This window comes from Drosophila nasuta, chromosome 3 (genome assembly GCF_023558535.2).
Source record: "Drosophila nasuta strain 15112-1781.00 chromosome 3, ASM2355853v1, whole genome shotgun sequence".
Lineage (NCBI taxonomy): Eukaryota > Metazoa > Arthropoda > Insecta > Diptera > Drosophilidae > Drosophila > Drosophila nasuta.
Window position 1 is genome coordinate 43,096,435 of NC_083457.1, and position 21,702 is coordinate 43,118,136.

At 36.8% G+C, this 21,702-nt stretch overlaps 1 protein-coding gene across 1 annotated transcript in view; it reads right to left on the minus strand.

Annotated features, from left to right (window-relative positions):
- Positions 1-17,654, minus strand: part of LOC132794138 (ecdysone-induced protein 78C) — a 50,384-nt gene extending 32,730 nt beyond the window's left edge. The window contains 5 exon segments of the mRNA XM_060804402.1: positions 9,161-9,302; positions 9,363-9,694; positions 16,150-16,542; positions 16,545-16,621; positions 16,623-17,654. Of these exon segments, the coding sequence (XP_060660385.1) occupies positions 9,161-9,302; positions 9,363-9,694; positions 16,150-16,542; positions 16,545-16,621; positions 16,623-17,239 (1,561 nt within the window). The 5' untranslated portion in view covers positions 17,240-17,654.
- Positions 17,655-21,702: the final 4,048 nt, after the last annotated feature.

Here is a 21,702-nt window from a genome sequence, read left to right on the forward strand (position 1 = left end):
CATCCTCCAATCTTCAGCGTTGACAGACAACCAAGTGAACGCTATTTGAACGTGGGCGACATTTTCTTGGCAATTTGTTGATGGCTTTTGTCATTAATTTGTGTGTGCGCACACATGGCTAGATAATTGGAAAATGCATTGATACGATTTTCTATACAAAATGCACATTACTTCTATTTTCGATAATAGATTGGGTAATTGTCCAGATTGATTGCGTGGGTGTTGTTGGTTGGTTTGTTGGTTGAGGAAATTGCAGTAATTGCACTTCGATTACAAGCTGCAACTATTAAAATTACTTCATCTAGCGAGTCACAAAGTAAAACTAATTTTCTTTAATGTTGGTCTGTTTACTGTCAGTAAAGCGGTACTGTTAACAGTTAACAGCTGTTAGTTTAACAGCAACACGCTGTTAATAAATGATGCATGTTATGTTAACATTAGGTTTTTATGCATTTTGTTGGATGTTCCATTATTAATAAATATTCTTAGAAAGATAAGATATAAATGGTTGCCATCACTCCATATAAATGTCGTACACAATTTATATAGAGCATGAATAATTAATATTAATAGTTTTGTCCAAATTTTGTAGTATCTGTGATTTAGACAGAAAAATTCAACTTGACTGTTGACGCTGATTAAGAAACCATAAATTTTATTGAATTGGAACTATATTCATCTGCTTATTTCAGGCATTGTATAAGCCCTACATTTTAATTTAATGTTATTTTCATTCACTTAAGCTTAAAAATACTAATTTAGAAGTTATAATTATAAGTATATTTTGTTGGCAATCATAATAAAATCATTTCAAATTATTATCATTAACTTTAGTTTATAAAGACTATGTTAAAGTTGTTACTACATATTCGTGACTTTATATCAAAGTAACTATTATAATTTGGTATTAAACGAATGTAAGAAAATTTTAAGCATTCGGATTTATAAATCCTAATTCGGATCGAAATCCAATAGATTAATCTTTAAACTCTTTCAACCTTTTACTTTATTTAAGTATAAATCTTCATATTAAATATATTAAAGTTTATTTTCCAAAAAAATACTTATTATTTTGAATTGCAAGATTGTGTTTAAAAGTAAGGAAATAATGTAGCTTATTGGCATTAATATGTGATATTCGATTAACTTAATCACACCCTAAAATCCAATAGAATAAATTTTAATCTCTATCAATCTCTCACAACATTAAACATTTAATCTCCATAAAAATATATTCTAATTTAATTCCCTCACAAAATTTTATATGCATCCCATTTCGAACCACATTAACTGCTCTTTGCCACACGTAAAAAAATAAGAGAAAAAGTCGAAAAAAGCGCATTGGATAAGCCTCATTAGGCGCAAAGTGCCATCAGCTGCTTGGCACACAAATGCGAAAATGGGATCGTCAGGTGTCAAGGTTATTCATTTATCATTTATCAATGACAATGACACTTTTTGTGTCATATTTTTTGGTTGGTGCTGGTTGTTGGTGATTCTTTCAAGCGTAAAGGGGAGAATGTGTGGTGCTCAGCTATGTGATTTGCGATTTAAGCAAGGAAAGCCCATTAAGTATACGCCATGTGGGAGTGTGTGTGTGTGTGTGGAAAGTTACCCCAGTGCAAATGCAAATGACCTGAACTCGACAGCTCGTTGGCGTTGACTCATTTTATTTTTTGTGTTTTGCTGGGCAAACAAAATTTGCAACTGATGCAGAAATGTGCAAATTTTACAGCAGCAGCGGCGATAACAAGAATTTTTTGGCAAGAATAAATACGATTATTCATTCAACAACTGTTGTTGCTGTTGTTGTTGTTGCGGGGAATTTTTACTCAAAACGTTGCAACATTTCATGCATTGAACTTTCGAGTGCAGTTCACAATTGTTGTTATTATTATAATAATTATTATTTTTTTATTTGCCGTCGAAATTTTATGCGCTGTCGTCGACGGCGACGTCGTCATCGTCATTCATTTGTTTGTTTATTCCGGCTGGTTGGATTTGTTTCTTGTGAATTTTGCGCAGCGACAAAAGTGTTAATTCGAACAACAAATAGACAAAGGCAGCAACAACAGTGAGTGCGACAATTACCACCGAGTGCAGCACACAAGCAACTTAATTTGCAATGTTGCTGCGGGGCGCGCGCATGCGTAACACGGCAGCAACATTAGCAACAACTTCAGCAGCAACAGCGACAGCGGCAACCAAATGACAAAGTGACGTTCACGTAGATTGCATAAATTACCATCAGCAATTAGCTGTTAAAGAATGTTGCAACCAGAAAAGGGGCGTGACAATTATCAGCGACTGTTTTTGTTGTTGTTGTTGTTGCTTTTGCTGCTCCTTACCAATAATCGCTTGCAACAGGTGATGTTGCTGCTGCCATTGCCCACAAATTCTTATTGCTTATTTACTGTTTACAATTTACAGTTGATAAAAAGTGTTTATGATGCGGTTGCCGATTGTTTTGATTTCCATTGCACGCTAAATGTTTATAAATAAAGCAAAGCAACAACAAGGGTCGCATTTTTTTAGTACATAATTAAAATTTAAATGTTTTTTTCAACATTTTCAATTTTTATACCCGCTAGCCAAAGAGTAGAAGAGTATTTTTGCTACAGACAATAATAAATACAGTATTTATGATTGCTGAAAATTGGGTTTTATCTTGACTTGCATTCTGGTATATTTTATAATCTATATTTTGAATGAATACTAAATATAGACTTCAGTATATTTCAGTATTTTTACGTTATATATTGTATTGTATCGATAAAAAACATAAAGTCTTCGGTATATTTTAGTATTTTATGGTATTTATGTACTCTACAGTATATTTGCCTTCAGTCTAATATCGATATACCAAGTATACCCTTCGGTAATTTTTTAAATTTTTATGGTATATTTTGTACTATATGGTATATAATATATGGTATCCAATATCGATATACCACGTATAGCTTTTGGTATATTTCAATACTTTTACGATATATATTGAATACTATGGTATGTTTTGAAATACTGTAGATTATCAATATACCAAATATAGCCTTCAGTATTTCTAGGTATATTTTTGGTATATATTTAGAATATAATTCTATTGAAAATTTGTTATTTTAGTATTTTTGCGGTATAATTTTCGTATAATATATTTTTAGAGTATGAGTAGCGGATATTTCAAAGTCGAGTACACTCGACTGTAGCTTTCATATTTGTGTGATTTCGATCTTTGTTCATTTTTGTCGTGCATTGGACTCTGTTGCTGACCGCCCAGGCAAAAGCTGAGCGGGTGAATCGACTCGACAGCAGCAGCAACCACAACGGAAGTTGCTGAGACCCAGACGACTTCGACAATTGAAAGTGAAAGGCGGCGAGCGTGTTCAAAAGGAAGTGAACTCAAAGTTACCCAAAAAAACGGGATCAGCTGCGATTTAAGCCGAACTCAAGTGAACTTCGCTGTGAGTTCAGCTAACGGTCAAACAGGTTAAAGATGGAATGCCGCGTTTTTTTTGTTTATTGGCACATCTCAAAAATCGGAGAGTGCAAAAGCTTTTAAATCAAATTTTTGTTTTGGCTGCTGCGCGAGACAAATCATTCTCGACAGCAGTTGTGTTGTTGGTTGCTGGTTATTGTTTTTCGCTCATTTCTCTTGCCAATTTCAATTGCCAAATAATAAAGTCAATACAATGGATGGCAGAAAACAATGGCAAAAGGCGTTGTTGCTGCTGTTGCCTGCGCTTTGATGTTGCCAGCAGCAACAATGCTTAGCGATTGTCAAACACAAAAACACAGAAAAAAAAGAAGTCGACTGCACAACAACAATGGCAACAGCAACAGCAACGAATTGAACAACTACAGACAACACAACAATTCGCACTCGCAGTCGCAGTCGAATAGAACAAGCTGGCTGTCAGCTGACCCAGTTTAGGCCATAATTACAATTCCGTCTCTTATTTTGTGCTGTTGTTTCTCTGTCATTCGCTGGCTGCGCAGACGCAATCGCAACAGCAACCGGCAGCAGCAACAACAGTTTGATTTGGGCATCTAGAAGCAACAGAAACAGAGCTGACATTTGATAGTTTGCTTTCAAATTGACTACAATTGGAGTCAGAGTCGAGTCGAGTCGAGTGGAGCCATTCTATGTTACTATGTCGCCTTGCTCTTACTGTGGTTGCTGCTGCTGCTGTTGCCGCCGGCGACAACATTGTGCCCATTCCCAAGCCAAACTTGACAGCGAGAACTTTTGCTGCGCTCCAAAATGTCGTCTTAATTGCGCTTTGATTGACAGCCTATAACACGTACTTTAAATAGTACGCATACGACACGTGTGACCACAAGGAACGACAGTTCGCACCGCAACAACTTTCGCAATTAGCCAAAAATTTGATTAACGCAAAGTTCGAACAACAATGTTGCCACAGGACACCGAACACATGTTGTTGTTGCTGCCGCTGCCACACAAAATGCCACAAAACATTTTTGCAGCAGTTTCCGATGTGTTTCTGCTCGTTTGTGCGTATTGTTTGACGTTGTGTTGTGGGTGCTGACCCAATTTCTGCCAGCAACTGTTCTTAAATTTCACCCAATGACAGTGGCTGCAACTGACAGTTGCAAATGGAATTAAACTTTAGGGAATTTTATGCAGTTCAACAACTGAAAAAGTTTTGGCAAAGCATCTAAACGAAAAGGTTTATTAACTGCAAATCGTTGCAGAAATCATAAACAGCTGAGTAAGTTTTGGGAAATTTCTTGTTCGTTCAAAAACTTTAAATATAGAATACATTTTACTAGCTCAACTATTTGTTCATTTGTTATTAATCGCTACGCTAAATAATAGATTTTTATACCCGCTACCCATAGGGTAGAAGGGTATTATAACTTTGTGCCGGCAGGAAATGTATGTAACAGGTAGAAGGAGGCATCTCCGACCCTATAAAGTATATATATTCTTGATCAGCGTCAACAGCCGAGACAATCTACCCATGTCCGTCTGTCCGTCTGTCCGTCTGTGTGTCTGTCCGTCCGTCCGTATGAACACCTAGATCTCAGAGACTATAAGAGATAGAGCTATAATTTTTTTTCGACAACATTTGTTATGTTTGCACGCAGATCAAGTTTGTTTCAAATTTTTGCCACGCCCACTTCCGCCCCCGCAAAACAAAAAAATCGAATAACAAGCGTAATTTTAAAGCTAGAGTTCCGAATTTTGGTATATATAATAACTACTATAGTAGTTATGATTTCTGAAAATTTGGTTGCGATCAGATAAAAATTGTCGAAGTTATAAAAGAAATATTTTTGTATGGGCAAAAAACGCCTACTTACTAGGGGTCTTAGTTGCTTTGGCTGACAATCTGGTATATTGTGCCGTCTATGGTATATTTTGAATGCGGTACTATGTCGATATACCAAATATACCATTTGGTATATTTTTAGTATTTTTGCAGTATATTCGGTATATTTTGAGAAAATACCGCAAATTATATTTATTTTATTCAAAATGGGTAGCGGGTATCTCACAGTCGAGTACACTCGACTGTAGCTTTCTTACTTGTTTAATGATAAGCTATGCAAATAAAATAAAAATATTTTAGAAAGAAGAATAACAATGTTTAAAAAACTTAAATACACTTGTAGAGCCTGACAACTTTTAGATTTTAATTAAAATTTGATTAAAATGTATTGAAATAAATTAATTTAAATTAAGAATGTGTAATCGTGATTTGAAATTTTTCATTATGGGTTTAATTTTGGCATATTTGAAAACCTTAAACAAGAATTGTAATCTTGAAATACTCTTGTTATCTTGATTACAGAATTTATGATTAGGGTTCCATTTTGACATATTTGCAGTCTTTAGATAACAATATATATTTTTAAATTTCGTGAAACTTAATCAAGTTTATGCGGGCTTAATTTTGATATTATTTCGGCTAAATTCGAGATTTGTTCTTTATTGTTTTACTTTGTTTTTCTATATACCATTGCTTTACAAATAGCAAACTTGCCATTGATGAAATGTTTAAAGAAGCACATTAAATCGTGCCAGCGAAAGTTGAAGACAAATTATTTTTTTCATTCGCATCTGCTTTGCATAATTTTCCTTCGTTCAGCTCGTGTCATTGTGGCATAAGCACAATTACAACTACAACTGGAACAGCAACTGCAACATTCGCAAAGCAATGGTTTTTACATTTAATTGTCAGCAGCAAAAGAAGTGTGCCACGCCCACTCACAGCGTATAATTGCATTATTTGACTTTTCAAATGAATGCGAAAGGAGCACGAAATGAAATGACCCAAAAAAAGAGCGTATTTTTCCGACTTTTCAGGCTGCTGCTGATGCTGATGGTAAACAACGATTTAAGCCAAAAGAGTGTTGAAGTTTTCTGGCCAACAAAGTTTCGTAGCAAAATCGAAAATCGCAATGAAATGAAACGCGAAACTTAATTGGAAATTCTCTCACGGACTTCAGCGATTGGCAAATTGGCAAATGCCATAAACTCGACTTGCGACTTAACTGGAGAGCCCAAAAACAGTCTAATTAAACAGCAGTGCGCAAATCAAAAAAACGCCCCAACAACAGCAACAGCAACAATCACAAAGCTGCCACAAAAGCAATTTGAGTAAATTATTGAAACTTTCCATATGCACCAACACAAGGATGAGGAAGCTGCTGCTCCGACTGCAGCAGCAAAAGAAAAACCTGGCTGGAAAAATCATTAAAATGCGCGAAAGGCAAACACGAAACGAACGAAGCGAAAAGGAATTGACGTGGGTTACAGGCACAGCGCAAGCGAGTCATAAAAAAAATGGCAACAAATGTTGCAGGGCGACTAATAAATGTTGCAAGCAACTGCACTGACAGTGACACAACAACAACAGCAACAACTGCGGCAACAAATGCCTTTTGCCTGTCACACACACCCACTGAACATGCAACAGCCTGCCACCTTCTCTCTGCCTGCTGCTGCTGCTGCTGCGTTTTAGGCAATTAATTGTGCAACATCAAATAAATTGCATTTAAAGGCAGCAATTGTGTGTGTGCAACAAAAACTAATTTGCTTTTTAAGGCTGTTGTGGTTTGACTTCACCAGGAAGTAAAGTCTAAAGTCAGGAGACTGTCTGCCAACCAAAAATCTGTTTGCCAGATTGTTGTTAAGCTTAACTTAAGTCGCACATTGTTTATGTTGTTGGGGTTATTGTTGTTGTTGCTTTCTCATTTTCCATTTCCTATTTGCGGCTTTTGTGTGTTGGTTAACGGCGCTTTTGTTGGTGGTAAATAAGTTAATCAACCCGAGATGAATGAGCCTTAAAATACATTCCCTGCCAAAACCGAGTAGAACAGCAAAACCCATAAGGAAGTTGCCACATGAAACCAAAAGCATCAGAAGCAGAAGGAAATTCTGTTGAAAGTGGAAAGGAATTATGCTTTGCGGTTTACCAAAGTTTGTGTAACTCAACTTGGAGTCGGGATAATTTAAAAGTTTGGGTTGAGGAAATTAACATAAGATTCTTAAAGTTTCCTTTGGAATTTAAATGAAGATATGAACTTAATGATTCATTATACATATTTATAATTTTAATGTTAAGGAAATATGATATTGCAACGTTGCTGTTCAATATTAAAAATTTTTTCTATAGTTCAAGTATGCAGCACGTAGTTATTGAGTTCACCAAAAGAGTTGGCAATACAACATAAAAATATATTCGAAAATAGAAAATTATTAATAACCTTCAATATCGATTTATACAACTAGGATATTTGTTAAATATATTGAATTTTTACAGGTTTTTATCTGAGTATATGAACAAATAGTTCGACACTTTATTTTATGCGTTTGCTCACAACCTAATAGGAACATTAATATCAATATGAAGTAATAAAGCAACGGTGACAAATTATATATATTTATACATTTATACATTTTAAAATATGCAAATTTTAAATCATTTTTAAAGACTGTAAACTGACTGTCTGAACAAATATTAAGACACATTATTTTCTCAATTTTTTTTCATAATTAATACATTATACTAATATCAATTCCAATGGATTAAATCAGCAGCGTAAAACAACACTGAATGGATTTATAAATAAAAAGAAAATTTTGAATGATTGTCGCAGTTTAATTAAACTGTAAGTCGCATTAAGAAATTTGTACACATTCTTTCAGGAATCACAAAAAAAATCATCTTGTAAATCGATCGATGTAAATCGATGAATAAGTGGTTAGACATTTTTTTTATTAAGATTTTTTCATAACTTAATATAGCCTTTAGAATACAATAAAGCATCGACACCAAATTGCATAAGACAACAATGTGAAATAATTATCTTAGCTTAATTAAAAACTTTTAATAGCAACTTATATAATCATTGATGAAAGAAATCACTTGACTTGAATCTTGTAAAAATATTTATATATGTATTTTTTAAGATCTCGATCCGAATAGTTTAGAAATTTGTTGGTCACATTATTTTATACATTTTTTCCATAACTAAATATAGTCATTAGTATCAATTATAATGTAATAAAGCAACGGCGCCAAGTTGCATACAAAATACTTTTGGGTTGATTTAAAAAAACGATTATCTTAGTTAAATAAAAAACTGCTAATCGCACTCAGATTTTCACAAATCTCTGGCATAAATAATGTAAGGTGAGACTGCAAATTAAGAGATTCGAGCGTCAACTGACATTTTTAGTTATCTGCAATCTGAAAGCTGCAGTTGCTGTTGCCAGTGCTGTGGCTGTTGCTGTCGATGCTTTGGCTGTTGCTGTTGTTGTTGTCGTTGCCAATTTCCCCATTGACACCAAGCAGTTGACAGTCAAGAGACACAATCTTTAATCGTTGGATCTGGCAACGTTTACACAGTTGGCTAATAAAGCTATCAATAGGCCAACTTGAGACGACAAGCGGCAACTGCCACACGGCAACTGCAACAGTGCAACACAGCAACTCTGCAACTTCCCAACTAGGTGCAGCATTCATTCCATTCACTTCATGCAACGCTTTGTGGCAACATTTTTGCTGCTTGGCCTTTTTTTGGAGGCGCTCTTTTGGGAAGGCGTCGAGTACTTAATCATAAATTGGCCCCCATGACTTTTTGGCGAGTTGTTTAGTTTTGGTTTTTTTTTTTTTCTTGAAGTACTTACAGTCGCGGCTCATGCCAGCTGAAAGGCATTTCTTGAAGCGGCAATACTGACAGCGATTGCGATTCAAGCGGATGACCAAACACTTGCCGTCCCTCAGGCAACGATACTCGATCTGCTTTTGAATGCTGCGACGAAAGAAACCCTGTGGAAGAATAAACCATGAATAAGATATGCAACTTTGTTTGCAAATTCAAGAACTTACCTTGCAACCCTCGCAGGAAGTTACACCATAATGATAGCCCGATGCTTTGTCGCCACAGACTTTGCAGGGCACGAAAGATTTCGAAGAGACGCCGTTGCTGTTGTTGTTGTTGTTGTTGTTGCTGTGGCTACTGATGTTGCCGTTGTTGCTGCTGCTGTTGTTGTTGCTGGTGCTGTTGCTGTTGTTGCTGCTGCCGTTGCTCGAGTCAACAATGCCAAATTGCTGTTGCACGTGCTGCTGTTGCTGTTGCAATTGCTGTTGCGAGTGTTGCTGATGTTGCTGCTGCTGCTGTTGTTGTTGCTGTTGCTGCTGCTGCTGCTGCGAGTGTTGCTCTGCAATGGCAAAGTGCAATTGTTGTTGGTTAGATTTGGAAAGTTGTCGCGCCTGTTGATTATGCAAGCCTCACTTCACATTACTCATACGCCACGTTCGCCTACGTTTCGGCGCCAGCAATTGCCGTAATGGCAATTTGCTAAATGAGTTTGGCACGGCAATCGAGTGCTCCACATCTGCCACACATTGCCCCCTCAATGTTGCCTCATTTGTCAGTGACAAGCGGCGACAGTTCAACTGTCAATACTTTGTCCACCCCTCACAAAACGAGATGGCAAATAAAAATTGTGCTCTAAGCAATTGCCACCATAAAAGCGTCCTTCTCCCACTCCTCTAAAGATTCCTCCAGGTAAGTCGATTAGGAACGCTTGCCCAAAATACTAAGTGAAATGGAAAATCTAATCAAATTAATGCAATTGTCGTCAGGAAGCAAGTAATATATTAGAAATGTCCCTGGGGAAAAGTAGAACAAAACTCCTATTAAAACATTGAATTGTAATGAGAAGCAATTGTTCAATTATTTTGTGAATCGCTGTCATTTTTTTATAAAGCGAAGAAAGACATTAAAAAGTTTTCTGAGCCACAAATAAATCCTCTGCTTTCGAAATTAATGGCATCAATAGGGTGATGAATTTAAGTACCAATAAAAAAGTATAAAAAGCAGAGATACGTGCATTTCCCTATTTTCGATAAAAACAGTGTGGCATTCTTCTTAAAGTATACCAAAATATTCTAAAAAAGCTACATTTGGTATATTGAGAAATTACTACATTCAAATTATACCGTAGTGTACAACACCAGATTGTCAACTAAAGTAACCGAGAAAAATTTTAGTTTCTGAGATGAAGGCTTTCATACGGACAGACAGGCATACAGACATTGATATGTATATACTTTATGGGGTCGGGGATGCTTCCTTCTTGTTTTTAAATATATTTTCCGTAGTCACAACGTTATAATACTCTTTTACTCTTTGCTTTGTGGGTATAAAATGGAACTATAAACGAATATTGCTCCTTTTATTAAATTTGTAAATCATTTATGAAACTTTACAAATTAAAACCTTATCATGAACTGTTTTGTCAACAGGAGGTATTTTCATGCCAAGATTTGAAAGCTGTTTAAAGGGTATTCTTCTAGTTTATCACACTCTCTCCCACCGCCTACATTTTGTCCGATTAAGTAATCGACATTTATGAAGCAATTTATACAGTTTAAAAAGTTGCTGCAAACTACAAATGTTTCGCTAAGTAAAGAAAGCGGCAGGAAAATGTTTAAGGAAAAACCATTTTCCACAAGCAATTGCAATTGTTGCAACAACAACAACAACGATCAACAACAAAAGCAAACGGCAACAATCAAATTCAAATGCAGCTCAAAAGTGCATTCAACTTGAGCAAATAAAACAACAAGCGATGTTGCGATAAGGAAAAATGCCGAAAAATCACGTATACGCCACCTACGCAGAGGATAGAGAGAGAGAGAGACAGAGAGTGAAACGTAGAGGAAAAACTAAAGTTGTTGCAGCTCCGCACAATTTCCACAGCAAGCGCCGAAAATTTGCAATGCAAATTGCAAGAAAAATGGAGGCAGACGAGTGGCAGCAACAACAGCAACAACAATTGTTGCAACAACAACAACGGTAGAGAAAATTGTGTGTGCTTCTTGGCATTTCATTTCATTTCAATTTGCCTTTTTCTAATGCAAAAGAGAAAAAGGCAAATGAACTAAGCGCGGAGTTTGAACTACGAGTTGCCGCTGCCGCTGCCGCAGGCGTTTTTTTGTTGCAACAATCGACGTTGCCACACCTCGAAATGCGAAGCGAAATGAAATGAAATTAATGTGCAACTTGCACGCGCCAACACACACACAGAAGCAAAGAGAGGGGGGAAAAACGAAGGAGGCAAGTCACCGCGTTACGCGCTTGTGCAATTGCAAATTGAATTTCCATCCAAAAGAGCTGAAGGAGCAGCAACAACAGCAACTGTAGGTGGAGCAACCACAAACGAAACGAACGAACGAACGTCTGGAAAATGTCAACGGCAAAGGAAATTCAAGTGCCACTCGCAGTTGTTGTTGCAGTTGCAGTTGCTGCTTTGCTTCATTTTCGCGCTGTGTTCAAATGCAAATCACTTGGCCGCTTTTGTGAGTTGACAATTTAGATGCCATTGTTGCTGTTGCTGCTGCTGCTGTGGTTGCTGCTGCTGCTGTTGCTGCTTGGCATTTCCGCGTTGTCAGACAGCGGCAAACGCGATAGACAAGCGACAAACGACAATTCAACAAAGACAACAACAACAACGACCAGTTCATAATTTTGTTGCAAGTTGTTTGTGCAACGCTGATAAAGCAAAAGAAGAAAGCAAAAAAAATGCCAACTGACTGATTGAATACCAACAAAATGTCGCTGACTTCGACTTCGTCTCAACTAGTTGCAATTGCTGTTGTTGCCACTCAAACAACTAGTTTCGGCAGGGCATCGGAACATCGTCGCTGCCTCCTTCATCGTCTCTGGCTAAATTAATTTGTTTGCAGCTTGCTCACGCCTTGCTAACAGCTGCCTCGCTAATTGCGGCAATTAACTGCTGCAAATAAATCCTTGCCACTGCAACAGCAACAGCAGCAGCAACAACAGCAGCGGCAACAGCAGCGGCAACAACTCGCAATTAGAAAGCCAGCGTAAGCGAGGAAAGCGCAATATCGTTTTCCATCAGCCAACTCAAGTGGCCACTGGAAGCAAACTTGCTGGTGGCAAGTGCCCAGTTAATCACAAAGGGCTTTCAATCGTCCAAGCTGCCGTTGCAACTTAGCACATTCAACACTTAGTCTGTCGCAATTAGTTTCGGGGTTGGGTCCTTCAGCTAAATGGAAAACATAAAACAAACTTTTATCTATACAAAAGATTAATTTAAAAATTTGTTTTATTTCTAAGCTAACTACACATTAAATTCTTCACATATATGACAATTAAGTTTGCTTACGAGCATATTTAGTCTGTCTTTACTTTAAATGGAAAACAAACAAAAAATGATCTAGACAAATATTTACGTTGACATTTTGCCCGTCTTGCAGTTTATTTCTTAGCTAACGAGATATTAAGTTCTCCAGATAAGACAATATTTATTATGCTTACTTAATCGTTAAAAAATTAGTATGGGATTTTATTCTAATCTTCAGTCAAATAGAAAATAAAACTCTTCTCTAAACAAATGTTTTAATTGACATTTTATCTATCTTTTAGATTATTTCTAAGCTAGCTAAAGCTTCAATTCTTCAGATATGACAATATATTTTAAGTTTGCCTAATGCTCATACGATCATTTAATTTATTTCAATTAGTTATGGTGTTGAATATTTAGTTAAATAGAAGCAACGGAAACTCTTCTCTTAACAAATGACAAAGATAACATTTTGTCTATCTTTCAGTTTATAAATAAAATAAGAAATTATTTTCCAAAACGGAAATGAAAGAAGTACAAATAACACATTATGTCATTTTACATGAATTGTCAATAAAAGGTCTCTCATAATCAACTCTAATTTGATTTGAATTATTACAACACTTTTTTATGATAATAAGACAAGTAACAAAGCTAACTAGAAAGATTTCCGCTACTCATTTTAAATAAAAGTAAAACAGTCCGGTATTATTCTTAAATAAACCGAAGTAATATACCTGAGAAATACTTGAAGGCTTTGTTTTTGGTATGTTGATATAGTACTATGATACATTCCACATCCACCATACATATATACTACGAATATACTACTACTACTACCATACTGCAATCCATATATACCAAAGAGTGCAAAATATACCACATTGTCAGCCCCAGCATCTAAGGCTCCCGTAGTAAGAAGTCTTTTTTTTCCATTTTATATCTGATTCCCCAATTTTTATCTGATCGCAACCAAATCAGGAATCATAAGGACTAACTTATTATTATATATACCAAAAATCTTAAATTTAACTCTTGAGAGACTTTCATCAAATAATTTTAGTCTCCATTACAATTAATTTTTTTTTTCTTTTAACCAAATTGTATTTCCTTTATCACTAGGAAGCAAAAAGCGAACTCAATATTAAATGCTAAGCATTAAATTCAATGTTAAAACAATTACTATCAAATTATAGCACATCAAATGGTGGAAAAAGTGAGATATGAATAAAAATTAAAACTGAAAAGTGTTGAATCCATTTTATTACTTCCCTCTTACCGCAATAAATTGCCGCACAATCGAAGCAAATTAAAGACTTTACATGAAAAACACTTTTTTCATTTGGCGCAATTTCAGGTTATTTATGAAAATGAAAACACATTTTCATGGCTTTCAATGGCAACCAGCGAGGCAGCGCTGCTTGCCGCATGCTGCATGCCACATGCTACGACACAGCGCAACATTGACAGACATTTTGCAACATGAAAGCAATTTCCTTGCCACAGCTCTCAAATGCGGCAACTAAAACTAACAACAACTACTACAACAACAACAACACAAGCGAATTGCATTCATTTTCACATTTTCCAGGCGGCGTCTTAATAGTTTCCGCAAAAAGCTAGCAAACGAAGAAGAAGAGGAAGAAGCAGACGCGGAAAAGCGAAGACCATGGAGATTGAGCGAAAAATGTAGATAAAGACGATGGCGAGGCAACTTTCAGAAAACACGACTAACATGCGCGGCATCAAAAGAAAAAAGCAGGGTATATTCAATTGGAGGCAGTAGAAAATTTCTATAACTACAATATCATCAAATCATATATGGTTTCTTCGAGGAATCTGATCTACCTAACCATAATAACGATATGGGTACATCTGTACGTCTGTTAGATTAAAAAAAAATACTGCTACAAAATAATTTAATAATTTTGACAACTCTCGAATGATTCATTAAGTAATAATGTGGTTGAAAAAGTATTTTTAAAGTTATAGTCTAGAATATTTGCATACATTATAATAATCCAATTCTTAATTGTTCCAAAAAATTTCGTTACGATTGGATAATACCAAAATAAAATGAACTGCTCTGAGCACACTTTGCATAACCTATTAAAATTGAAAATTTTATTATTTGCTTAAAGTTTATTTTCCTAAATCAGTTGAAAACTATACCTTTCTCACTCAGAAATATTAACTTAATATTTGGAATAGGAACATCAAACTTTGATGTAATAAAAAACTAAAAAAAATAAAATTATATATTGATTAAGCTATGACTTGCTCGTAAATAAGTCGTTAATACTTATTATTCAAATTAAAAACATCGCACTTAAGCATTTCTAAAAATTTCATACCAATCGTATAACAACTAAATAAAATAAAGTTACTGTTTTGATCACACTATTTAAAACCCTTCATAAATCTATTAAGTTAAGAAAAGAAGTTTCAAATTTCAAATAATGAAAAACTTTACATTTCCTTGATACTAATCATACTATTAACAAGTAAGAAAGCTACAGTCGAGTGTACTTGACTGTAAGATACCCGCTACCCATTTTGAATAAAAGCAATATATTTTGCGGTATTATTCTCAAAATATACCAAAAATACTAAAAAAATATACCAAATGGTATGCTTGGTATATCGATACAGCACGGCATTCAAAATATACCATAGACGGCACAATGTACCAGATTGTCAGCCAAAGCAACTAAGACCCCTAGTAAGTAGGCGTTTTTGCCCATACAAAAGTATTTCTTTAATAACTTCGACAATTTTTATCTGATCGCAAACAAATTTTCAGGAATCATAACTAATATAGGTATTATTGTATCTACCAAAATTCGTAACTCTGGCGTTAAGATTACGCTTGTTATTCGATTTTTTTTGATTTACGGGGGCGGAAGGGGGCGTGGCAAAAATTTGAAACAAACTTGATCTGCGTGCAAACATAACAAATGCTGTCGAAAAAAAATTATAGTTCTATCTCTTATAGTCTCTGAGATCTAGGTGTTCATACGGACAGACAGACAGACGGACAGACGGCTAGATCGTCTCTGCTGTTGACGCTGATCAAGAATATATATACTTTATAGGGTCGGAGATGCCTCCTTCTACCTGTTACATACATTTCCTGCCGGCACAAAGTTATAATACCCTTCTACCCTATGGGTAGCGGGTATAAAAAGAAATTAAAGTATTATGAGAACTGTAAATTTATGAATAATACAATGATTTCTATAGAAAATTTGTGATTGCAAATATAAGTTTTAAGTTGAAGTCTTAAATATTAAAATACTACTCAAAAGTTTGTTCTTAGTTCTTTCAGACTATTTCATATCGTTAGGATAGTAGTAGATAGTCCCACTCTACATAAGCATTTATATACTTTATATAAAAGATACTAACGAGTATCACGCAGTCGAATACACCCAATATCATAGTTGTTGTGTGTGTAATGTTGATTTATTAACAATAAATTCAAAGACATAAAGCAAACAGTCTCCGAGCTTACATACCTGCGTGTCCTTTGCTCAGATGCGCAGCAGTTGAAGATGCTGTCGCGTGACCGGAGGAGGAGCTGACCGCTGACGAGGATGTTGTATGGCCGTTGAGATGTTGTTGCTGTTGTTGTAGTTGTAGTTGGAGCTGTTGGGGTTGGCTGGCATTGAGAAGCGTCGCGCGATTGAAATGCTCAGCGCTGGATGCCGAGGACGATGATGAGGATGACGATGAGACGGTGGTGACAGAGCTCGAGCTGGAGGAGCAACCGCTGCCGCTGCTGCGTCCGCTGTCGGGCGATGAATGGGCGCCGGCTGAGCTGGAACTGTTGCTGGCGGGACCAAACTGATGCACACTGCTGATGGCGTACAGAGCACCTCCACCATTGCTCAATGCCGTGCAGCTCAAGTGTGCTGCTGCTGCTGTTGTGCCACCAACTGTTGCTGATGTTGCTGCTACTCCTACTACTGCTGCTGCTGCTGCTGTGGCGGCAGCAACTGTTGCTGTTGCTGGCGTTGCGCTGTAGTATCCCTCGCACTGCAGCAACTGCAATGGATCTGTCTCGATGCCACTCAGGCAATGCTGCAGCTCCTGTGCTGCATTCACTGCAGTTGCCGTTGTCGTCAGCTGTTGTTGCTGCTGTTGGTGATGTTGATGTTGCTGCTGCTGCTGTTGCTCCTGCTCTTCGTCGAGTTCAGAGTCTAGGCTGCCAGCTTCGCTGTAGGCGCCTTGAGTGGACGAATCTTCGGGAGTGTCAAAGAAATGCAAATTGAAATCGGAATTTGCATCGAAGCAAACTTCTGGCAATGCTTCGTTGTTGTCGTCGTTCTCCTCTTCCTCCTCCTCTTCTTCCTCGTCGTCCACTTCCTCTTCCTCCTCGTCTTCTTCAGCGGTTTCCTCGCCGTTTATTTGCTGCTCCACCTGCTCCTCTTCGTCGTCGTCGTCCTCTTCGTCTATATCTAAATCTGCAATATTGTTATCCTCTGGGGGGCGTGTCGGTTGCCCCAAGTTCTTGACCACAGTGTCGACGATCAGCAGTTGGGAGCGTAGTTGTGCCTGTTCCTGTGCCTGTGCCTGCGCCTCCAGCTCTATTTGGTACACATCCATGTTGCTGGCGTCGCTGCATTCACATTCACATTCGCATTCGCATTCGTATTCGCATCCATTATCATCAACAACATCATCACGCAAATTGAATTCAGCACTGGCAACACTCGCTGGAGCGTTCTCAGCATTTTTATGGCCTTTCCAGTTCTCGATTCCGATTTATGTTCCTCCTTTTCTCTTGTTAGTCATTTACCACATAAGCTAAGCAATAAAGGCTTATTACGACTTTTCCTTAAAGCACTCAGTAGCTGACTATTTGGAAATTATGCATGTTGTAAGATATTACCAACTAGCTATTAAATTTATAGGCTTGAGATTTCTTGGGAGCCATGGAATACCTAAATTTTTATACCGAACTTTTCTTAAAATTTCTTTCTAAATAAATGTTTCAAATTTGAGGCAATTCCTATCGCTCTTTTGAAATTCTTACTATTCCTTTTATTTTAATAAAAAAAAGTATTTTTTTCTATGCTATAGCTCTATCATGATAAAAACTATTAGTTCTTTTCTATATTCTAATAAAAACTTTTTTCAGAATCTAACTTCAGCATGTATTTGTTAGTTAATAATATAATATTTTAATTTATAGATTTAAATGTTTATTGAATTAGATAATCTTAAATAACAACTTTTACTTTTTCAGCATGTATATTGTAAGGTAATACTAGTTTATATTCTAGATTTAAATGCTTAGCGAATTAGATAATCTTTAATCTTCAGCTGATGCATATTACAAAAAAACCAAACTATACAAAAAAGCTTATAAATGATCTTTCATTATTTAGTAACCACTTTAAAAAGTCTTAAATCTGCACGTTTTTTCACACTTCACTTGAGCACACAAGATTAATAAAAATCATTTAGCGATTTGATTATAATGCACAATTTGCGTTACATTTCCGCAAATGTTAATCTTTATTATTAAGGCTGTTCACACTTCAACTGTTTACACCTTAACTGTTCACACTAGAATTCTTCACATTTTGGCAGTTCAAACTGGATACGCTAACTCCTGCAACTGGAGCAGGACACAATTTAAGCGATGTAACTAAAAAGTGAGAAGCAGAAGAGGATTGCGAAAGCGGAGGCGAAACGGCGACGTAACTCCGATTGGGAAAATGCCAAATGGAAAATGTGAAAATGTGCGATCGCGCGTACAAAACTCTCGCCTCGACGAGATCCAAGCGCCAACTTCGCAGCGCTCCAAATGCGCAACAGAAATTCAAACCAAACTGCAGAACTGCAGAACCTACGACAACTACAACTACAACTACAGCTGCAATCGACGATGGAGCGCACAAGAAAAGAACAAGAATAAGAAAGAAGGCGCGTGCGTCTGTGTGTGTGTGTGTGTGCATGAGTGTGGAGTGCAAATGTGTTTGCGTGTTTGTGTGAAAAGAGCAGGAAAATAGAATGTGTTGTGGCTGCCATGGAGTAGGAAAAACTTTTGTAGCGCCGTTTGAGCACGAGACTGACTCAACAGCAGAGAAGCAACCGCAGAGAGGGGGTGCTGTTATTGCTTCTATCTTTCTAATCTGCAAACTACAAACTGCAAGCAACAACAAGCGACAACAACAGCAACAACACGCAATCGCACTCTCTTTTCCTTTTTTGCTGCACTTTTCCATTTGCAGAGGCGATTTTCTGTTCCTGGTTGCTATTTTCAATTTCTATTGCCCGTGGGCAGCTCTGCCGACGACGACGACGTAACGTCGACGCCAACTTCAAGTGCACACACTCCACTCAAGATCAATTTCACACACACTACGAAAGCGCAGCGCGCCAAGAGAGAACCGTTACAAAGTTCTGCACTAGGCAGCGAGAGAGCGTGATGCAGTGAGAGCGAGCATAATCAAAGTCAAAGAACCTTTGCGCTCTCTCACTCATCGAAATGCGTGTGCATGCAAGAAAGGGAGCGAGAGAGCACTAGTTCTATAATGCGGAAGTTAAAATGTTGGAGTTGCACTCAAAAGTAGTTGTTGCTATTGTTGTTCTTAGGTAGTAGAAAGTACCAAACGAGTTTTGTTCAAAGATTTTTTTTAGGCAGCGCTTTGCACTCTGTCCAAACTTCTGCAAGACGCCCGCAACATAGCGGAAAGAAGTTTACATATGAAAGCAGTGGGAACCAGTGCGATTGAAAAGGAGATTAATAATTTATAAATAAAATTGGAATTATTTTTATAAATTAATTCTACGGAACGTACATAAATGTACATAAAGCTATAAGAAGATTATTATTATTTATTAAGCTGATATTGATAACAGCGCAAGGTATTAATGCTAATTAACATAATTATGTTATTAACGTATCCCTACTGTACATCAATTCGTTGTCAATGTCCAACTACAACTCCTCATTGTCATGCCATCCTTCTCACTCCCGCGCAATATCAAACCAATGTTGCGCAGTCAAGGAAATAAAATAATAAAAAATGGGAAAAATCACCCAAGTGCTTTATGCGAACAATTTTCCCACTTCGCAACCGCAGCCGCCTCACACATTTTCCATGACGAATGCCTGGCACAAAAGAGAAGCAACGAAAGTCAATGATCAGCTAGCGCTGCATTCAAGTATTTGCTATTTTTCCAACGGCAGCGAAAGCAGCAGAAACTGTAAATAACAAGAAAACGGCAACAACGACGCTGCCGCTAACGACGACGACGACGTCGCGGCGTCAACGTCAACGAGGATCGAAAGCGAAAAGTCAACGACAACCGCAAGCAATGAAGAAGACGGGCAAATAATGCTTGTGTTTGTGTTCGTGCTTGTGCTCGTGCCCGCCCGCCGCCCCCAACAAACGTAACATGTTCGATTGCATTTGCCTGATAAAACCTGATCTCCACACACACACACATCTTCTTCTTCGACGCCATAAGACACGCGACGTCGCAGTCGACGTCGACGAACCAGGAAGAGAAAATGCAACAGCAGCTGCACTGCAGCATGATTGTGTAATCGCTGTCAGTGTGTGCGTGCAGAGAGTGTGAGCGAGAATGAACGTGTGTGTGTGTGCATTGAGTGAGAGTTATTTGCTGGTAGGCAGAGCCCCTTCACCACATCTCCACGTGGTCTGTTGTTGTTGTTGTGTTGTTACTTTAGCCATTGCCTATGCCAATGCATGACCATGCCCATTTTCTGGCGTGCGCCCATTGCATTTCACTTATCAACGCGCCGGCTGCTGTTACTCATTTGTTTTTTGTTGTTTTCTTCTTTTTTTCGCTTGCCTAAGTTCAATGACTTGAGCAACGTCATGGGCAGCGCCAGCAGCAGCAGCAACAACAACAGCAACAACAACGAGCAGCACAGCAACAAAGTGGCGCAAATGCGTTTAGTTTTATTTATTTGCTCATTATTATGCGCCTGCTGCTGCTGCTGCTGTTTCTAGATTCTACAATTCTTGTTTACTTTGCACATTTTTTTCATAGTTTGTGCTATTTGCTACCATTGTTGTTGTTATTCTTGTTGCTACTAGTTGTCGATTGCTGTTGTTGTTGTTGCTGGCGGCTCTGCCTTTGGGGTTTGACTGATATGCTGGCATCAAAGAGCTGTAAACAAGCTATAAAGTAGGCATTAGAAATTATCACTTGGAGTGAGAAATTATGACTAAGTATTTAGCTGGATTAACTTGCAATTATCGCACAAAGTTGAAGAAAAGGAGAATGTGAAGTTGAGTCTTGGAAGTTTCCATATGGAATTCTATATTTGCTAAAAATCTAAATATTTGTCAAATAACATATTCTTTGGGAGTGTTTCTATAATATATATGGTAAATAATTATAACTGAAGGATGTGAAGTTAAATATGTTGTTATTCATTAAACAATTTAATGTAAATCAAAAAAATCTTTAAAAAAAAAATTGAATATTCAAGTAACTTTATTTAAATCTTCATCCAATTCATTTTCCGAAAACATATTTCAAAATGATTTTAAATAATAATAATAAAAAGAGTATTGAAGCTTTTGACTAAAGTGTTTAGTAACATATAAATTTTGTACATTAATCAGGCTAAATATTCCCGAAATCTTATTGTTATTCTTTTCGTTGTTATGAACTTAGTATGATTTATATGATTTAAAAGAAAAAAAGACTTATATGATTTAAAGGAAGCAAGATTAATTTTTTGGACTCTAAGCAACGAAATAGGTTTTCATCTATTTTCTTAAAATGAATGTTGAGTATCATATGAAACTTTGTAAAATAAAAATATAAGTATTTAAAGTTAATTAAAGTTGTTCCTAATAAAGAAAGAAAAGTAAAAACTAAAAACTTAAATCCTTAAATTTTTGTAGCATACTTTTGGGCGAATAATTCAGGTGGCAACTATTTGAACTAAATTCTTTAAAAAATGTGGTTTTCAAGTGTTTTAATTATCAAGTTTGTTTTATTTATTTGGGCAATGCTTCTTCTTATATTCCTAATCAAATGATAAAACAACACTTGCTGCTGCCTTAGGTTACAAC